The sequence below is a fragment of the Arvicanthis niloticus genome, chromosome 30, assembly GCF_011762505.2.
Source record: "Arvicanthis niloticus isolate mArvNil1 chromosome 30, mArvNil1.pat.X, whole genome shotgun sequence".
Lineage (NCBI taxonomy): Eukaryota > Metazoa > Chordata > Mammalia > Rodentia > Muridae > Arvicanthis > Arvicanthis niloticus.
Genome location: NC_133438.1, coordinates 9,367,341 through 9,387,450, shown reverse-complemented (window position 1 = coordinate 9,387,450; position 20,110 = coordinate 9,367,341). Strand labels below are relative to the sequence as shown.

Genomic DNA, 20,110 nt, shown 5'->3' with positions numbered 1-20,110 from the left:
AAATGATTTCAGATTTCTGAGTAAAAGGCATGTTATCCCTTTGAAATAAAACCCATGATAACAGCTAGAAAGGCAGGGAGAAATGGTTCCTTACCAATGCCGGGTCTTCCCCTAGCCATGTGGACAGGGGTCCTGGCAAGGCTTAGAATACATGCTGGTTTGTGGAGCGTGATTCCAGGGATTCATATCCCAGGCTAAGAAACAGCTGTGCCCCTGGAGCCAACAGCACGCAGAGACCGTGGACTACAAATGGCAGGCTTGAACTCCAGCCCCTTCGGAGGCATTCTGAACCTTGGTTTTTAAGCTGGGGACTGAAGTTAGCTTAGTCAGAGGTCGGGGATGGGAGGTGTGGCGCTAAATGCTCCTGTTGTGCAGTGAGTCCAGCGAACTCCTGTCACTCCAAGAGAAGGCTGCATGCCTCCTGTAGCCAATAGTTACAATGAGCCACCAGAGTCTCCATAAAACGTGGGGCTCCCACAGGGAGACTAATGACAATTCTTGACTCTTGATATTAGCTCATATTCTAAAGCAGATAATGAGCCCAGCAGGGTGGCACATGTCTTTAACCCTAGCATGCTGGAACCAGAGTAGGCTCATTTCAGTGAATTCAAGGCCAGCCTGTCTCACAAAATAACAACAATAGCAGCAGCAGGAACAACAAAGAGAGAGAGAGAGAAAGAGAGAGAGAGAGAGAGAGAGAGAGAGAGAGAGAGAGAGAGAGAGAGAGAGAAAGAGAGAGAAAGAAAGAAAGAAAGAAAGAAAGAAGAAGAAGAAGAAGAAGAAGAAGAAGAAGAAGAAGAAGAAGAAGAAGAAGAAGAAGAAGAAAAATCCCATGAGATACTAATGTTACCAAGCAACAAATTGCAGACTGATGTGGTCTTTTAAACCGTTGTCTTTAAAAACAGGTTTACATGTGGAAATCTTGTCTTGAATGAATGAATGAATGAATGAATGAATGAATCATCCCAATCTTTCTATTATTCGCTATCTCACACTCACATAACATGTATATACACACAGAATGTGTGTGTGTGTGTGTGTGTGTGCATTTGTGTGCTCACATCAAATAATCACCTCTTACCTCTCCACTGTCCTGGTCCACAATTCCAACAGTCTCTGTGCTGTGTTCATCTCTATTCATATTGCCTGGGGCCCACTGAGATGAACCAGAGCCGTTTGTGAGACTGTGGGTTCGGAGCTATGTGCTGGAGCCCGATGTGCTCAGCACAGGGTAACAACTGAAGGCAGTGATTCTTCTCCTACAATCGATCCACAGCCAATGTCTGAGAGGTAAAGTGAGCTGTTCCCTTTCCTGTTTTTCAAGACAGCTGCTGTTGGTTACTGATTACAATTGTTGTTTGGAGTCTAGAGAATGGTGTGTCTTAGCCTTTCCCCTCCTCTTTCCCTTCTTATTGCATAACCATCTCTTCCTCCTTGGTGTTTCCAGAGCTAGAGACGGATGGGTAGATGACTTTTTAAGACCTTACTTATTTTCTGTATCTAGGACAATCAAGAGTCTCTGCATTTATCACTACATTAAAAAGAAAAAAAAAGGAAGGAAGGAAGAAATTCTGTTTTCTCTCAAAGCACCTTTAGTATGAGTCATAGAAGACTAGCGCCTTCCTGAGTTAGTAAAGCTGACAAGACCACCATCTTGTGGTGAAAGCAGTACACTGCGGGGTGAATTCATCTGCGGGATGAATTAGCAATCTCCGACTTCTTTAGACACTTATTTCAAAACCCAAGTTCTTTAAATGTCTCTCCCCAAGTCAGAATTTCAGGATTTTGGCTTCTCAGGTTTGTGTGTTGGGATGGGACAGACAGCCTGTTGCTGTTTGGTATGAAGTATGTAGTCACAGGCTGGTTGTCAAGTCGAGGTGTTAAGCTATCGTGGATCTGAACGGTTCAGAACTCACTCTGTGTGTCAAATATTGGGTGCGGCGTCCTAACAGATTCACTTCTGGTCTAGGCTGGCAGCAGGCATGTGCAGAGGCTTTTCAGCCTGACATCTGGAGCTGTGTAGAAGGCAAGTTGACACAGAATGGGAGGGATCGGTCTCCGCAGGGCGGAGCAACTCACCCGGAAACAGAGGGTGTGAGGATGTTGTATGTTAAGGGGGGTGTAGGGTGTAAAAAAAAGTGTTCAGAGTGGGAGGAGTTAGGGGAGTGACGTGAACGGAAGCTGGGAACCGGCTGAGTGAGGCCTGGGTAGTTGTACTGAGAGCCAAAACCAGAAGTGGCAACGACCTGTTCATGTCCAGAGCAAGCAGGCTTGCACCGTGGGAAATCGCGTGGTGCAGACCTGGAGTCTGAACACAGTGGACTTCGGGGAAAGTAAAACTCTGGGAAGCTACGAGTGCCGCGCGGAGCATCCTGGGGTGTCAGCAGCGCCCCGGCTGGAACCGCCTCCCTTCTGCTCTGGATCCTCCCAGGTCAGAGAAGCTGCTCGGCTGGGAAACGGGAGGGAGGGGACCAGGCTGTGATCAGTTTCTCTGCTGTTCCTAAGGAAGCTGGCGCTGCAATTTTGCTGCGGATTTCTTCCCTTGTCAACAAATTTTAGCTCATATGAACTGAAATAATCCTGATTTGTTTTTTATTGTTCAGCTTATTGCCAAAATATTCAGAGTACAGTACTCTAGGAGAATAACTGAATTTGTCTTTTGATGTTTGTAAACCAGTTCTCTTTGTTTAGCTGAAAAGGACAAAGCGCTTGGAATTTAAATTCATCCACGCTAACTCTCTTGTTATACCCGTGGACATACTTGGTGACTCGGCATCCCAGGAGAGCTTTTAGATATTAGTCATGAAAAAGGAGTGGCTGCAAATGTAATTGAATCAGAAAGTATATTTTTTTTCTTTGCGAGTTTCATAGATATGGTTTTAAACATTAATATTTAAAAGTAAACTCTTTATCCACCATTACTTTTCCGAGACATGCACTCTGTGATGTCAGTGCAGCATTCTGATGTAAATACACCAGGCTTGGCGGTGGTGAATACCTTTAATCCCAACATGAGGGAGAAAGGGCAGAAGCAGGCCGATCAAAGAGTTGGAAACCAGACTGGTTTACATGGTGAGGTCAGGATAGCTAGTGATACATGATGAGCTCCTGTCTCAACCACCACCACCACCACTACCACTACTAAAAGATAGAAAGAAAGAAAAGAGAAACGTGTTTTTTGTGCTGAGTTCCTAGAACCTGGGAAAGCACAGTATGCTATTTGAGGGTATAGGTCACAGTATTTTCACAGTAGGTCATTATAAACCAGGTGGTATTGGCATACACCTTTAATCCCTGCGTTTGGAATTAAAGGTGTGCACCAGGACAACGACTCAAACTGCTGTTTTGTATTTTGTGGTCAGTTCACAGCCACTGGTGTAACTGTGGACTTCTCCCAGAAGGACGGGCAATGTCAGGACCACGCTGGGAGGGCTTTGTACAGAGACTGGATGCTGCAGAATTACAGCACTCTGGTTTGTGTGCGTGAGAAGAGTTTGCTTCCAGCCTCTATTGCCCGTTGTTCCTCCTCAGGAAGAGGCAAGTTATTCTGCAAGTGTGTGTTTTCTGAGTGTAAGGCTTGCATCCTTTTAGGCCATAATAAATTCGGAACCTCACTAATGTATACTATTCTCATCCCAATCGTTCAGTTCCATTTCTGTCCCCGAGACTTGACTGAGCTGTGATTGGAAGTGAGGTTCTCGTTATGCTAACTGAAAATGCTTCCTATATATTTTCAGTATTCTGACACTGCATGAGAATTGGGGTATCGCTGTAGAATCTTCTTATCTCCTGAGCACGGTACTGTGCTAGAAATGAAGGTGCTTGCTAAAAAAAATCTCTTTCTCATGTGCAGGGCTCACTGATCACCCAGACCTGCTCACCTGTGGAACACAACAAAGAGCCATAGACGGTGGAGATACAGGAGACAATAGCATAGGATCCAGGTATGTTGGAGGATTGGTGAAGGGATGACAAGGGGTTCCAGTGACTGTGGAAGTGGGACATGAAATCAGTTTTGCTACATTCTGTTTCACTAGGAATAATTCTGGAGACTTCCACCGAGAAAAATCTCAGGATTGTCCTACAATTCTTTCTACACACCAATTGAATACTAGGAGGCGAGTAAAATTTATTTGACTGTGCATGTGAGTGATGCTGTCCTTATTCCATGCACATGACTGATCAGGTCTACATACCAATATTAAATGGTTTTCATTTCAGCGATTTTCATGTCCTATAAAATGATGAAAATTAAAACATCTAATACCAGTGTCTCAGTATTTATTTCTTGGTTTCAGAATTTTTGAGCTTTGAGTATTCTAGTATACTTTCTACCTTTTATTGCTAATTTCCCCATTCCCGAAAATAATGCCAATAGATGTTTGGTAAGAATGAGAAGCTATATTTGTAGACTTATTCTGTCTTTCCATGGATAGCTCCTATTGTTAGTTGTCATGACAATTCCAAGAGGTTTCCATATGCTGTAATTATAATATACTGTGAGATCACCTCTAGGTGATCTCGTATTTTCTATCTCTGCGCTGTTCCTTGATAATTTCAGGATTACTTTCTGTAAAATATGCAAATAGGATTTAATAGGCATAGCTTGGAGTCTTAGAGGAGACAAACCTCCTTGTAGACTGTCTTCTCATGTTTGAGAACCACGTGAGGCAATGTGCCAGTTTTCACCTGTTTAATGTGTTCTGCTATAGATGTCTGCACTCTGGGTTTTGTGACATGCACCCATGTTGTTCAAGGACTTTCTATAGAATGGATCATTATACCATCTGTGAAAAGTCTTTATTCTGTATTTTAATACTTTTGTCTTGATTTTTTTGTCACTGGTATAATTACAATCATCATTTTTCACTGCTTTCCAGATGCATGGCATTTAAAGGAAATTCCTTCTTTCTCTTCTTCTTTTTTGTGTCTTTAAATATGAAGTAAATCTTTTGTAGAAAGTATATCTTTTAATCTGGTGTCATTTTTTGAATGTTGCTGTCTGTTTGCATGCTTAGCTTAGGGAATATTATCTATTTGCATTTCAAGAAGAAGCTATCGAGTTTGAAACCTGTGTTTGTGTTATTTGGTGACAGCCATTGGCAAGTTCTGGATCAGCTGCCCTTGCTTTGAGCTGATCTGGAATCACACAGGGTAGCTCAAGCATTGCCACATTTTCCTGGGTTGTTTTGTGCCCAGGAAATTTGGGCATTAGTACAAATTCTAGGCTTTTCTTAACTATTTCTGTGAAGTGTGTTCTGGGAAGTTTAAGTGTCATAGAGTTTGAACTGGTCGTATAATTCACTTGCAGAGATCCTGCAAAGTTCTCAATATTATGTCTCATTCTGTCTCAGTGAAACATCTCTCCATGTTCTTGTTAGTGTCTTCTTCAGTTCCTTCAGCAAATCAAATTTTCATTGTATAGACATTTCATAAACTTGGTTAGTTCACTCAAGAATTTTTAATTTTGTTTTCCCTCTCTCTCTTCCTCCTTCCCTCCTTCTCCTCCCTCTCTGTTTCTCTCTCTTTCTCTCTCTCTCTTTCTCTGTATTTGTCTTTACTAATTTTTAATATTTAGTTTTTTGTTAAAAGGTCTTTAAAAGAGTAACATTTGCTTAGAACCATTGAACAGTCTCCCTGGACCCCTATTAAGTTTTATTTACATGAGTAGCAATGATAGAAAATGATATAAAGCCATTTTGATCAATTTTATTTTTTTAATTTAAATAATCAAAAAGTTTGACTTTACATAGGCATTTACTATTTTTAATAAGCTTTTCTTTTATTTATTTATTTTTATATTCTTAAACATAACATTACTACCTGCTCAGTCTTTGTATTTTCAGGAATGAACACTTGGTGTTGGATAACCATATGGGATACTGTCTTCTGGGGACTATTTCTCCAGGTCTAGAATTCATTAGTGCTTGACTAATGCTGAGGTCTAGTGAGCTTTCTCCTTTCCACGTTAGAATTTCTCTTGATATTATCCTTGTTCAGCTCATGTTTCAGCAGCTACATTTGTATGATTTATATAAGTAGCTACTCCTCTGAAATTTCTAGGAGACACAATATCATAGCATACCTGTATTCTTCTGGCTGTTACGATATCCCCACCCTTCTTGCTCAGTGTTGCCTGAGCCTTAGTGCAGGAGTTGTGCTACTTTATGTGTCAGTCAGGACTAAGCATCACAACTCTGCATTTTGACTGATAGTGGTTTTCTGTAATGTTCTTTATGTCTTACTTAAAAGAACTTTTCTTTTTTCCCACTTGTCTTTTTTGTTGGAGATTTTATTTATTTACATTTCAGATGTTATAAAAGAACTTTTCTTAATGACAGTGAGGATTACATGTATTTGTGTGAAGTAGGATAAATATTTAGAATGCTATTTGGGATTAAGCTTGGGCTTTAAAACCTTCATCCTAGCTGCCTGGAAGCCAGTCTTCTCTAGCTGCCTTCACATGAAGAGTAGAACTCTTAGCTCCTCCTGCACCATGCCTGTCTGGACACTACCATACTCCCACCTTGATGATAATGGACTGAACCGCTAAACCTATAAGCCAGCACCAATTAAATGTCCTTTTAAGAGTTGCATTGGTTATGGCACAGCAGTAAAACCCTAAACTAAGACAGAAGTCATATCTGCTCCTTCTCCATAATTAAATCTGTTCCACCATTATTCCATCTTCCCCTTTAGATTACTTGTTCCCTGTTATTCTCTATTATTCTCCCACATCCCACCATGATCTGTTTTTACTTCTCTGGTTACTACAGGTACTCCAGGTTGTGAACTCACATCAGAAGATTTGGAGCTAAGACCTTCCTATGAGAGAGAACATGCAATGCCTGTGTTTCTGGGCCTGGGTTACTCCACTCACTATGATCTTTTATATAAGTTCATCTATTTACCTGCAAGACTCATGACTAATTTTCTTTACAGCTCAATAATATTCCACATTGTCTATGCACCGCGTTGTCACTATCCAGTTGTCCATTGAAGGCCATTTACGTTCGTTTCCCTTTTTGAAGCTTTTGTGAGTAGAGCAGCAATGATCATTAGTGGAGTAGGGCATTGACTCCTTTGAGCATATGCAAAGAAGAAGAGCTGTGTCACATGCTAGACTTATTTAACTTGAGGATTTGTTTATTTAATTGAAGATTCTCCTTATTGATACCCACAGTGGCTACATTTTTTTGTTCATGGCGGTTTTATTCCCAATTGGTTGGATTATGGATACTGTTCTTCCTTCTCTGTGAGAATTAGTATTTTTGCTGTCTTGCTTATGGATCGTTACATCTTAGTTCTCCTGTATTTATCTATTTTCCACATAAAATTTATTATTCCCGTGTTTTCATCGCTATTCATCTATTTCTCTTGTGCATATTTCCCAATAATTTATTATGTACTACGCTGCTTTAGTGAAATGAATTGTGTTAATTTGGAATATCTTGAAATGCACTTATATCTATCCATCAATTTAAAAAGATTATTTTTCTGGATACAACAATAAGCTTGATGGTGATTCTCCCTCTATGCTTCAGATATGGCCCCATGTTGTCCCGGGTTTGGGATCATTGACAGGACACCTCATAGTATTCTGCTGTTTCAATCTTTTTATGTGGTTCAACACTATTCTTTAATAGATGTCAGTATTGATTTTTGCTTTTTCTTTTTGACCCCTTATATGAAAGGACCACAAGCTGGCTATTTATTTATTCCTAAAAGAGAAACTGAGAGACAAGAAACAGAAAGAAATGGATGCTTTTCCAGTAAACATGTCCCAGGTCAGTGGTCATGTTCACTTCTTTTCTAGAAATGTCATATCTTCAGGTATTGCAAGCCTTTACTTTTCTGATTGTATAATTTTTAATTACAAAACACACTGGAAACAAACAAACAAAATCACACACTGAAAATAACTAGACCCAAAATCTGTACAACCAAATGAACTTTCATATGTGTTAAATGAGTCACTGGGAACAAAAACTCTGGAGATTCATTTGATTTAATAGTTTCAATATTTGATATGTTTTGATATACTTATCTACCACCAAAAAACAAAAAACAAAAAAAAACATGTGACATTACAAAAAAAAAAAAAAAAAAAAAAAAAAACAAACAACCAAAAACCATGTGAATTAGAACTAGAAAAGCAATTAGTGTTATATCTTTTTTCATAACTGGTGGTTGTTACCTGCATTCATTACTATCTCATCCCCTGATATTTAACCTTTCTTGTTCTCTTTTCTCCATGTTCTTTTGTGTCCACATGTACATGGTTCCCATAAACAAATATTACTGTGTAGATTCTGCATATAAGGGAAGATATGTTTTTTTTTCTTTCTGGCAGTGTGTGAACTCACTTAATAGTGCACATTCTAAGTCCAGTTATTTTCCTACACATTACTAATTACTATTATATTATTCTTTTCACCTGAATAGATTTCCAATTTTTATATGGAATATTTTTGTTATCCATTCATGTGATGATAGACAACTACGTTGATTACAGTTCTTTGCAATGGTGAATAAAGCACCAGTAAATGTGGGGTGTAAATATGTCTAGAGTTGAGTGTAGAGTTCTCTGGGTATGTTCCCAGGAATGAAATTACAGAGCCATACATTAATTTTACCTTTTTTAAAAAAAATACTCTTCAAAATAATTTCCAGTTAAGTGCATTAATTTGTACCTCTTTCTCTTACACACACGCGCGCGCGCACACACACACACACACACACACACACACACACCAACAGTGGAAAAACTTTGTTTCTCTCCATATTCTTTCTTTTTTTGTCAGAGTAGTTGATGATAGCCATTCTGCCTGTGATGAGGCAGTATTTTCACGTACTTTTATTTAGTGTTTCTCTGATGGCATTTTAGGAATCCTGGACACTTTTTTGCCATATTTTTTGACCATTTGAGTTTCTGTCTTCGCAAGGTGTCTAGTCACATCCTTTGCCCATTATTGATTGGGAATTTTATTTCCTTGGTATTTAACTTCTATTATTCTTAGAAAATTCTAGATATGAACCCCTATCAAGAGTGTCACTACTACAGGTTTTCTTCCATTATGTGGGTGTCTGTGTGCCCAGATGATTGTTCCCTTTGATAGATAGAAACTATATTCATGTCATCCCAAACTGTTTACTTGGGGTTAGTTCCTGTGCTTCTCTATAAGGCCCAAGTACAGTCAGGATCGATTCAGTGCCAGTAGTTTAGCATGATTGTCAGGTATAGAATTTTAAAGCACATTTCCTCATCATGAATTGTCCTTCTGAGGCATGTGCACTCTCATTCTAAGGGACATAAAGTGTCCATAACAGATAGATAATCTTGTCCAGACCTCAAATATGTGTCCTGTTTTATGGACATGCTTGTGAGACTATTGTGTTATCCTGTTGTCACAGAGGTAGAACATTAATTACTGAGTGTGAGTACATGAGAAATCACCTCACTGAGTAATGGTCTTCATTCACCTACATGCCATCTCCTTATTTCCAGAAAAGCACTATGCCCAGCATCATGTGTCATACTGTGCATTTATGTTTCAGCGTCTATTGACCTTTGGGGATGTGGCTGTGGATTTCCCTCAGGAGGAGTGGGAATGCCTGGACTCTGCTCAGAGGGCTTTGTACATTGATGTGATGTTGGAGAATTACAGCAACCTGGTTTCTGTCGGTGAGAACATTTTGCTTGTAGATAGAACTTCCACCTTCTCCTTTCTATATGTGGACTTTATGGTAGTAAACACCGTTAAGCTGTTTGAAAACAACATGAGAATAGGGAAAGTTTAATATAGAAAGGAACTTTTTCATGGTGTTTTATTTTTTTCTTTCCATTTTCTAATTTAGAGGTGGCATGCACCCTTCATTTTGTTTCTGTGTCATATATTTATTCCCATATCTTACAGCTCTATGCCCATCATTGTAATTGCATGGTTTTAATTGTGAGAAAAAAAACTCAACATAAGTGAATTTAAGATTCTCCCTTAATGTGCTGAAGATTTTGATAAGAAATAGCAATTGGGAATACATTTCTAGATTCCTCTACTACTTTGCATTCTCTTCATGTACTGAGCAGAGTTCTATGTTATACGCCTATATGCTTTCTTAAAATTTCTAGCATGGGTCATGGGCTACCTCACAGAACACTTGGATTATCGTATGCAAGGTAGGCCTGGTCACCTGTCTGGAAAAATTAGATTGTCTGGAATGTGGAGAGGAGAAACCAGCCACAAATAAGGTGAGCTAGTGAGCAATCAGGCAAGAGTGAAGGATTAAGTGAAAGTGAAAACAAGAGCTGAAAATGCTTTGCTCTATTCAGTTCCACTTGAACTGATTCCCAATCATTTAGCCTCGTATAATGTCCTGGCCCCAGAATGCATTCTACCTGTTGTAACTATTAGAAGACATGGATCCCTGGACTCCCTGGCAAACCACTCTAGCCTACTTAATACTATTTCATAGTGATCAGTATCCCAGATGACATATACCTGGGTGACTGCTCAACCCAAGTGGTACTTTGTTTTTTTTTTTTTTTTTTCCTTTGAGATAAGACCTCTCTATCCCAAGTTGGTGTTGACTTCTTTATGTGGTCCAGGTTGTCCACAAATGTTCAAACCTCACTATCCAGCTTCCCAAGGACTGGGGCTCTAGTTAAACATTACCATGTTTTGTTATAACAAATGATATTATTGTTGACCTTTACATTTTTATTTCAATAAAAACATAAAAATGAAAAAAAAGAAGATGCTGTGCCTTATTGCACCTGAATTATGGTGAGGTAATACTAGTATAAAATGCAATTTTTATTTCACTCTGCTGACCATGCAATTGGAATAGTTGTTCCAATTATAAGTCTAATGTGAGTCCGTGAAATAGCATTGTTCTGTAATTGCGTTCCTTATATGTAGGTATTCATGTTACATCCTTCATTTTCTTTTCAGTGAAGGATACACAGACACCTTTCTGGAAAATGATCTCGGAAGTCAGTGTATAGAGTTGACTTGAGAATACCTGTATAAGGAAAGTTAAAAAACACAGCAATGTGTGGCACTCAGACAGTGGAGGAAAGAAATAAGCAATAGTTGACCATTGCAGACCTGCCTTAAATGATCCAAGAGCCTCTGATATTTGTCAAAATATTTACTTTGCTTCTGTTGCTTTAGAGACATCTAGTTTGTCTTTTTTAGGAAAAAAAAAAAAAGACCCTTTGCTGGGTGTGGTGGCACATGACTTTAATTCCAGTACTTGGGAGGCAGAGGTAGGTGGATCTCTATGAATTTGAGGCTAGCCTGGTCTACAAAGCCAGCCAGTCCAGGACAGCCAGGGTCAGTTCACAGAGGAAACCCTACCTAAGGGGAAAAAGTGTTTGATGCTTTTAAGGATGCCATTAATATTATAAGGAATTGGGTCTCCTGAACAACAGTTTTGCATTGCTGTACACATAAATTCTGTGAATCTAGGATTGGATTAAATTCTCCCTCATCAATTTCTGAAAAAAATATTTAAAAATAGAGACATGTATTCTAAATATAATCAGTTAGCTCCATCCCCAAATTATTGATTCCTCAGTTATTTAACACATCTTGAGCCATTAGACACTTTTCATGAATTTCAGATAGCAATTATAAATCACACACCCTTGAAGGCTGACATGCTGTGTTTGCAAGAATATATAGAATTATAGTAAAAGAAACACATCTAAGTAGTTGCTGGCTGACTTATTTTAAGGGAGGATCTTTATGAAGACAGTAATTTTTTAAATGTTTGATCATGGAACAGGCCTTACAAATCTGACTTTTACTCATTTTCAGAGAACTACTGCATATGTGATACTGTCCATCAACATGTGAAGACTGAAAAAGAATCTTGTCCTCATAATGAGCATGGTGAAATGCTTCATGTTCCTTCCCATGATGCACTTTATAAAAGAAGTGACACTACAGAAACTTCTAATAACTACAGGTGCTATAAGGACATGGATTCCTCTGTTGACTCCTCAAACCTATACAGACATAGGGGCATGCACACTGGAGAAGAACCTTGCAAATCTGAAGACGGTGAGAGATCTTTAAATGTGTGTTCCAGCTTTATTCAAGATGAAAGACTCTACACTGCAAATAAAGATCACAGAGAAGAAGAATATGACAACTATTTTAACTGTACATATAATAATCTTATACAACAAACAATCTACCTTGAGAAACCACATAAGTGTGGGAAATGTGGTAAATGCTTTAGTACCTCCTTAAGGCTCATTAAGCATCAAAGAATTCATACTGGAAAGAAACCTTACAAGTGTAATCTTTGTGACAAATCCTATAACCAGTGTGCAAATCTTAAAATACATCAAAGACTTCATACTGGGGAGAAACCTTACAAATGCCAAGACTGTGGAAAGTCATTCCGTCAAACCTCTGTACTTAAAAGCCATCAGAAAATGCACACTGGAGAGAGACCTTACAAGTGTAAGCAATGTGACAAATCCTTTGCCCACTCTTCCAGTCTTAGGACACACCAGAAAATCCATACTTCAGAGGAACATTGTAGTTGCCCAGAATGTGGCAGGGAATTTCATCAGCTTTTACACTTTAGAAAACATTACAGACTCCATACTGGAGAGAAGCCTTACAAATGCAATGAGTGTGACAGATCTTTTACCCACTATTCATCATTAAAATGGCATCAGAAAACTCATTCTCCAGAGATTTATTATGAATGCAAAGAATGTGGTAAGTCCTTTATTGAATTATCACATCTTAAAAGGCATTACAGAATCCATACTGGTGAAAAACCTTATAAATGTGAGATATGTGACAAATCCTTTACTGTGAATTCAACTCTTAAGACACATCAGAAAATTCATACTGGAGAGAAACCATACAAATGTAGGGAATGTGACAAATCCTTTACTCATAAGTCACATCTTAGAAGACATCAGAGTGTCCATACTGGAGAGAGACCTTACAGATGTAAAGAGTGTGACAAAACTTTTACTGAGTGCTCAACTCTTAGAGAACATCAGAAAATTCATACCGGAGAAAAAGCTTACAAATGTGGAGAATGTGACAAATCTTTTACCCAGCATTCATATCTCAGAAGTCATCTCAGAGTTCATACTGGAGAGAGACCTTATGTATGTAAGGAATGTGGCAAATCTTTTACTACATGCTCAACTCTTAGAACACATCAGAAAATTCATACAGGAGAGAAACCATACAAATGTAGGGAATGTGACAAATCTTTTACTCAGGACTCACATCTTAGAACACATCACAGAGTTCATACTGGAGAGAGACCTTACAGTTGTAAGGAATGTGACAAAACTTTTACTCGGTGCTCATATCTTAGAGCACATCAGAAAATTCATACTGGAGAGAAACCTTACAAATGCAAAGACTGTGATATATCCTTTCTCCGAATTTCTAGTCTTAGAATACATCAGAAAATTCATACTGGAGAGAAACCTTACAAATGCAAAGACTGTGACATTTCATTTAACCAGATTTCAAATCTCCGAAGACATCAGAAACTTCATACTGGTGAGAAACCTTACAAATGTATGGAGTGTGACAAGACTTTTACTCATAACTCAAATCTTAGAGCACATCAGAGAGTTCATACTGGAGAGAAACCATATGTGTGTACAGAATGTGACAAATCTTTTACTAGGTGCTCCTATCTTAGAGCACACCAGAAAATTCATACTGGAGAGAAACCTTACAAGTGCAAAGATTGTGACAAATCCTTTATCCAACTTTCAAATCTTAGAAGACATCAGAGAGTTCATACTGGAGAGAAACATACCAATGTAAATCATGTGACATAGCAGTTATTTAGTATTACCTTGGCTTACAAACCCTAACATTATATGTAATAGAAAATAAGGATGAGAAACTTGTGAAAGTTTTTTAATGAAGTTTTAAATCTTAGAAAATAGCATAGAATTTAAGTTAAAATTTTGCAAATGTTATTGTGTGAAAAGTTTCCTCTCCCCCTCCCTCTTCCTTCGTGTGTGTTTGGGTATGAGTATATAGGTGCTTTTGTGCTTTTATCACTGCACTACACGTATGCACAGTGCCCATGAAAGCCAGAAGCTAGCAAGAGATCCCCTGAAGCTGGAGATAAAGTTGTGTTTATGTGTGTATTGGGAATTGATCCCAGTTCTCTAAAAGAGCAGCCCTTGCTTTTATCTACTACGCTATTTCTATATCCCCTGGGCAGAGTGACAATTAAAACATCTTGTTTATCATCCAAAAATTTATAATGAAATTCTTTTTTTAACTTATTTTTATTGGATATTTTATTTACATTTCAGATGCCATCCTCTTTCCCCATTTCTCCTCCCTAGAAAACCCCTATCCCATGCCCCCTTTTCCTTTTTGCTTTTATACAATTTTTTAAAAATGTTAATCAAAGGCTTTATAAGTTTGGTATTGCTCAATCAGAAGTGTATCCCAATACCCAGCCTAGATATATCAACTATCTTTGACTGGTGTAGACACGTGAACATCTGCCTTCATGCCCCCTCCTCTTTCTCTCTCTTTCTCTCTCTCATCACCTAGCTTCTCCTCTCCTTCTTCTCCTCTTCTTACTCCTTCTCTTCCTCTTGGTACTCCTTCCTTTATAATGAAATTCTTAATGAACACCATTTAATCCCAGCACTCAACAAAGGCAAGAAGATATCTGTGAATTCAAGGTTGTTCTGTTATAGATAATTCAAGGACAGCCAGAACTACATAAATGTGACTCAAAGAAAAATAATGATGATGAGAAAATGTAATAACATTAAAAATGTGACAAAGATGTCTAATTGTACTGTACATCACAAAGTTCATATTTCTGAAAAACCATATAAAGTTATAGTATATATAGTCTTGCTCTTCATTGGGAATTCCATCCCCCAAATGCACTGAATTTGACAAAGCTTTTACCTAGTGCTGAAATTGCTGACATGAGAGTAAATTCATCTTTGGAGAAAACACACACAAAACTCTAATATTAAAGCCTCATCTTTCATTCACCTTCAAAATCTTTTTACTAGAGTCAAGCCTTACAATTAGCAGGAAGGTAAGAAGCTATAAGGAGATATATGATGTGTGCATGTAACATCACAGGCATGCTCACACACAAATCAGAAATTGGCAAGGGTTCTGTGCTTGGTTGTGCAGGCCTTTTACTCCCAGCACCGTGGAGGCAGAAGCAAGTGGATCTCTGAGTTCAAGATCAGCTGTGTCAAGAAAAATTTCTGAGGGCACACAAAAATTCATTTTGTACTACTGAAGAAAAATTGGGAAGTATTAACCAGTATTCTAAATTAAAATCATATAGCTGCCATTAACAGCCTGATGTTCACTGTCAAGGAGGTAAAAGAGACTCAGCAGCCCTCCACCAACCATTATGAAATGGTAATCACCCGATTCTTACACGGTTGCTTGTTCTTAGAACATTCTGAAAAGTTGTGAGTCTTTGCATTATCCACTACCTGCTATAAGAGGCTTCTTTCACCAAGCTGGAGAGTTGTACAAACTGGACATGGATAATTAGAAGACAAATTAGTAGCATGATCACTAACAAAATTTCAATTAGTTATGTCCTTGGACCTACACTACCTAGGCCTTGGTTTTTGACCATGATATGAATTCCTCTCTATGGGCAGTCCTCAAATCCAATGGAGAGACAGATTGGCTACAGGCATCTCATTTGTGTTGACCTTTCAGGAACACCTTTCCTCCGCGTTACTCCATTACGTATTTGAACCATTCTGCCCCCAATATCCTCACTATAATTTCATATCACTCACAATCTACTATCGATTCTCACTTCCTGCATCTCCCTTCTACTGGTCTATTTCTAGCTTTTTAGCTTCTACATGTTGTCTTACTTGAATAAACACAAACTTTGAAGCTCAGACCCACATATAAGAGCAAACGTGCTGTTTGACTGTTGGGGACCAGGAGGCAGAAGTCGTCATAGTTTATACCTACTTTTACATCCAGATATCACACTTGTATTTTTATTTACAACTGAGTAATAGATCAGGTTCTTTAGATATGTACCCCATTTTCACTTATCCATGTGTCAGTTGATGGATATCTGAGTTGATTCCAGGCCTAGTGTGGTGGTTTGAATAGGTGTGGCCCACAGAGATTCATGCGTTTGAATGCTCAACCATAAGAAGTGGCACTATTAGGAGGTGCGGCCTTGTTGGAGGAAGTGTGTCACTGTGGTGGTGGGCTATGAGGTCTCTCAGGTTCTGCCCAGTGCAGAAGATAATCTCTTCAAAGAATTTTGTTGAATACAGTCTCCTCCCGGCCTTCTGATGTAGAACTCCTCCAGCACCGTGTCTGCCTCCAGGATGGCATGCTTCTTGGCCATGAAGATAATGGACTAAACCTCTGAAACTGTAAGCCAGGCTCAATTAAATGTTTGCCTTTATGAGAGTTGCCTAGGTCATAGTGTCTCTACACAGCAATAAAACCATAATTAAGACAGAAGTGATACCAGGGACTAGACTATTGTGATAGGCCTGACCATGTCTTGTTTAGAGGAATATTGACTTTGGGACTTTGGATTAGGAAAACAGTGTAGGTACATCTACACTAGGGAATGATAGGAGCTAAGACCCCCCCTTCTGCCTGAGAGCAAATGTCAGTTAAGTAAACAGCCTGAGTTAAGAAATACTTTATTGCGCTCCTGCCAGGGAGAAAATATTAATCAGATAAGCAACTCAAGCCAAGAAACGTTTTATTTGCCTTCTTGCTTATGAGAAAATATTTAGATTTGGGCTAGGAATTCTTGTGGGCTTAGAGAGCTTTGTAATTATGGGATGACCCTGGGCCCTGACTTTTAGATGACCCTCCTGCCTGCTTGCCTTTATAACTGCAGCGTGAACAATAAAGTTTAAGCACTTGATCAGACATTCAGACATTCAGACAGGTGCTTCTTCGTGTCTCTTGTCCTATCATTCTTTTGCTCCCTTCTTTAGAGTCTCATCGAATCCCAGTGGGCTGGGGCAATGGAATACCACTCAGCTATTAAAAACAAAGACATCATAAATTTTGCAGGCAACCCCCTTTTAAGTTTAATCATAAATATTATAAAGCAATTCTAGTCCCTTGTTTTTTTTTTTAACAGAGATGATGCTAAATCTTGATGTTACACAGGAATTTATTAATATCTTTTGGTGTTGTTGATTTTGTTTTTCAAGATAGGATTTCTCTATGTACTCATGGCTTCCCTGGAAGTCACTCTGTAGACCATATTGGCCTCAAACTCAGACATCTATCTACCTATACCAAAAGTGCTTGGAATAAAAGAATGCAGCCCTACCTCCTGGCTCATTTATTATTTGTTAAGAGCTTTTTTCTTTCACTATTGTTGTGTGTTTATGTGTATTCCTAAACAAAATACAACCTACTCAGTCAGTATGTTTTCAGTAGATGAACATTTCTTTTGGATAAGTATATGGTGTATTTTACTCTGGAGGAAATTTTCTCCAGTTCTCAGAATTCCTTAGTGTTTGACAAGGGTTGAGAGGCCCAGTTCTCCCTTCCTCATTGGCACATCTGGTGTTGTCCTTGTTCAGCTCCTGTTTGGGCAGCCACGTTTGTAATATTTTATGCATATAGTTTTGTTAACATGTCTAAGAGACACAATATCACAGCAAATTTCCTCATTTTTATTATCCACTTGTCAGATGAAGGATGTTCATGTCGTTTTCCTTTTGAAGCTATTGTGAATTATCTTGAATATAGCAGCAATGAACATGGGTGAATATGTGTTTATGTAGTATTACGTTGAAGTATTTGAGCATATACCAAGGAGTGGAATTTCTGGGGTATGTGCTAGATTTACTTAACTTGAGGATTTGATTGTTGAATTGAGGATTCTCCATTTTGATTTCCACGCTGGCTACATTTTTTGTTTATTGGGTTTTTAATCCATATGATTGTATTTTTTATGTTTCTTTTGGTTGGATTAATGGTAGTATTCTTTTTTCTTTATCATGAGAATTAGTGGTTTGCTGTTTTGAGTATGGATGATTACTCCCCACTTTTCCTGTATTCTCTATTGTTCACATAAAATGTATTATTTTTTATGTTCTTCATCATAATTCCTCTGATTATCCTGTGTATAATTTGTTCCAATTTCTTATATACTGTGATGCTTTAGTGAAGTGAATTATGTTAATTTATGACTATCTTCAAATGCACTGATGTCTACATTATTTTTAAAAAAGTATTTTTGTGGGTGCAACAATATTGTTGGTGGGGCTTTTCTGTCCAAAGTTTTACTCCATGCTCTCCCAGCTTTGGTATCGTTAACTAGAAACCTGGTAGAATTTTGTTGCTCTTTTGGACCGTTTCATGTGTTTGACATTGTTCTTTAACAGTATTCATTAGTTTCTGCTTTTCCGTTTTGATTCTTTTGTATGCATGGGCAGCAAGCCATCTATTTGTCCTTACTGAAAGACAAACTCAAAGAAGAAAAATGCTGGGAAATGGCTGATTCTTCAGGAAATATATCCTAGGTCAGTGGTCATATTTTTTCTGGAAATGTTATATTTTAAATCATGGAAATCCTTTAATTTTCTGTTTCTGGTGATTTTTTTCAACTTTACTATAAAAGAAAGTTGTAAATAAACAACTTCAAAAAGTTCACAAAGTGAAATTGACCAACCTAATGATGATAAGGCAGCGTGTCTTTAAACTGTACCTTTTATTCAGGGTCTGTTGATATTCTGGGATGTGACTGTGGACTTCTCTCAAGAGGAGTGGAAATGCCTGGACTCTGCTCAGAGGGCTTTGCACATTGATGTGATGTTGGAGAATTACAGCAGCCTGGTCTCTGTGGATCTGGATATTTTGCTTGTAGAATACCTGACTTGTCCTTTGTATGTACTGACTTAATGGGTTGTAAACTCTGTTAAGCTGTTTTTAAAACAACAGGAGACTCTAGAAAGTTTGTTAGTCTAAAATAAATTTTTGTGGTATTTGTTTTTTCTTTCCATTTTTCATTTACAGGTATCACGAACACTTTACTTTAGTTCCAAGATGCATGCAGCAGCACAGGAGCATATACTAGCTCCACACATACCTTTTTTTCCCATTTTTCCTTGTATTGAAGTGGATTCTTTTCTCATATAGTATATCCTAACTGTAGCTTCCACTCTATCTATTCCTTCCAGTTCCCCTTGCAATGACTTCTTTCTCAAATGATCTAGAGCCTTGGATATCTGGCACAGTACTTGCTTTCCATACATTATTTTTGAAGATCTCATGTTTTTTAGTATATATGTATATATATGTATATATATACATATATATATATATACAATATATATATACATATATATATATATTGTATATATATATTTCTACATTTTCATAACCATTAATCTAAGGAAGAATTGTGTCCTTTGAACAATACTTTTTTTAATTAATAAGTACAAAACTGGAATTTGAATAAACTCTTCAACATCTTTATCTGAGAAAAATATTTAATCATAGACATGTATTCTAAATATAAGGAGTTAACGAGCTCCATTCCAAAGCTGATAACTAATTCCTGAATTATAGGTTTAATCACCCTAGAAGATTGTCACTGGTTTTGGGAGAATCCATATAATTACTGTGAAAGAAAAGGGTAGACAACTAGGAGCTTTATTTTGAATTATTGATGTTTTATTATCTTAAGAGAGAACATAAGCAAAAAGTCATTTATCAAATGTTTAATTTTGGAACAAGTCATATTAACCTGAATTATACACATTTTCAGAGAACTACTGCATATGTGTTACTGTCCATCAACATGTAAAGACTGAAAAGGAGTCTTGTCAGTGTAATGAACTTGGTGAAATGCTTTAAGGTGCCTCTAACTCTGCACTTTATAAAAGAAGTGACACTACAGAAACCTCTAATAATGACAGGCAAGCCTCTGTTGACTTATCAAACCCAGATAGTTATAAAAGGATGCACACTGGAGAAAGAACCTTACAAATCTAAGACTGTCAGAAATCTTTAAATTTCAAAGACTCTATACTGCAAAGCAAGAGCACAAGCAGGGAGACTATGATGACCATTTCAATTCTACGTACAAT

At 37.9% G+C, this 20,110-nt stretch overlaps 1 protein-coding gene and 1 long non-coding RNA gene across 2 annotated transcripts; both read left to right on the top strand.

Annotated features, from left to right (window-relative positions):
• Positions 1-2,159: 2,159 nt before the first annotated feature.
• On the top strand, positions 2,160-7,756 carry LOC143440936 (uncharacterized). The gene is made up of 5 exons (XR_013108240.1): positions 2,160-2,431; positions 3,363-3,537; positions 3,854-3,944; positions 4,038-4,118; positions 7,695-7,756. It is a non-coding gene; the product is annotated as an uncharacterized LOC143440936 (long non-coding RNA).
• LOC143440935 (uncharacterized) lies at positions 7,702-19,008 on the top strand. The gene is given in 4 exon segments (XM_076927871.1): positions 7,702-7,787; positions 9,559-9,685; positions 11,823-13,808; positions 13,811-19,008. Coding segments are annotated over 4 exon segments (2,181 nt in total). The 5' UTR covers positions 7,702-7,757; the 3' UTR covers positions 13,849-19,008.
• The last annotated feature ends 1,102 nt before the right edge of the window (positions 19,009-20,110 follow it).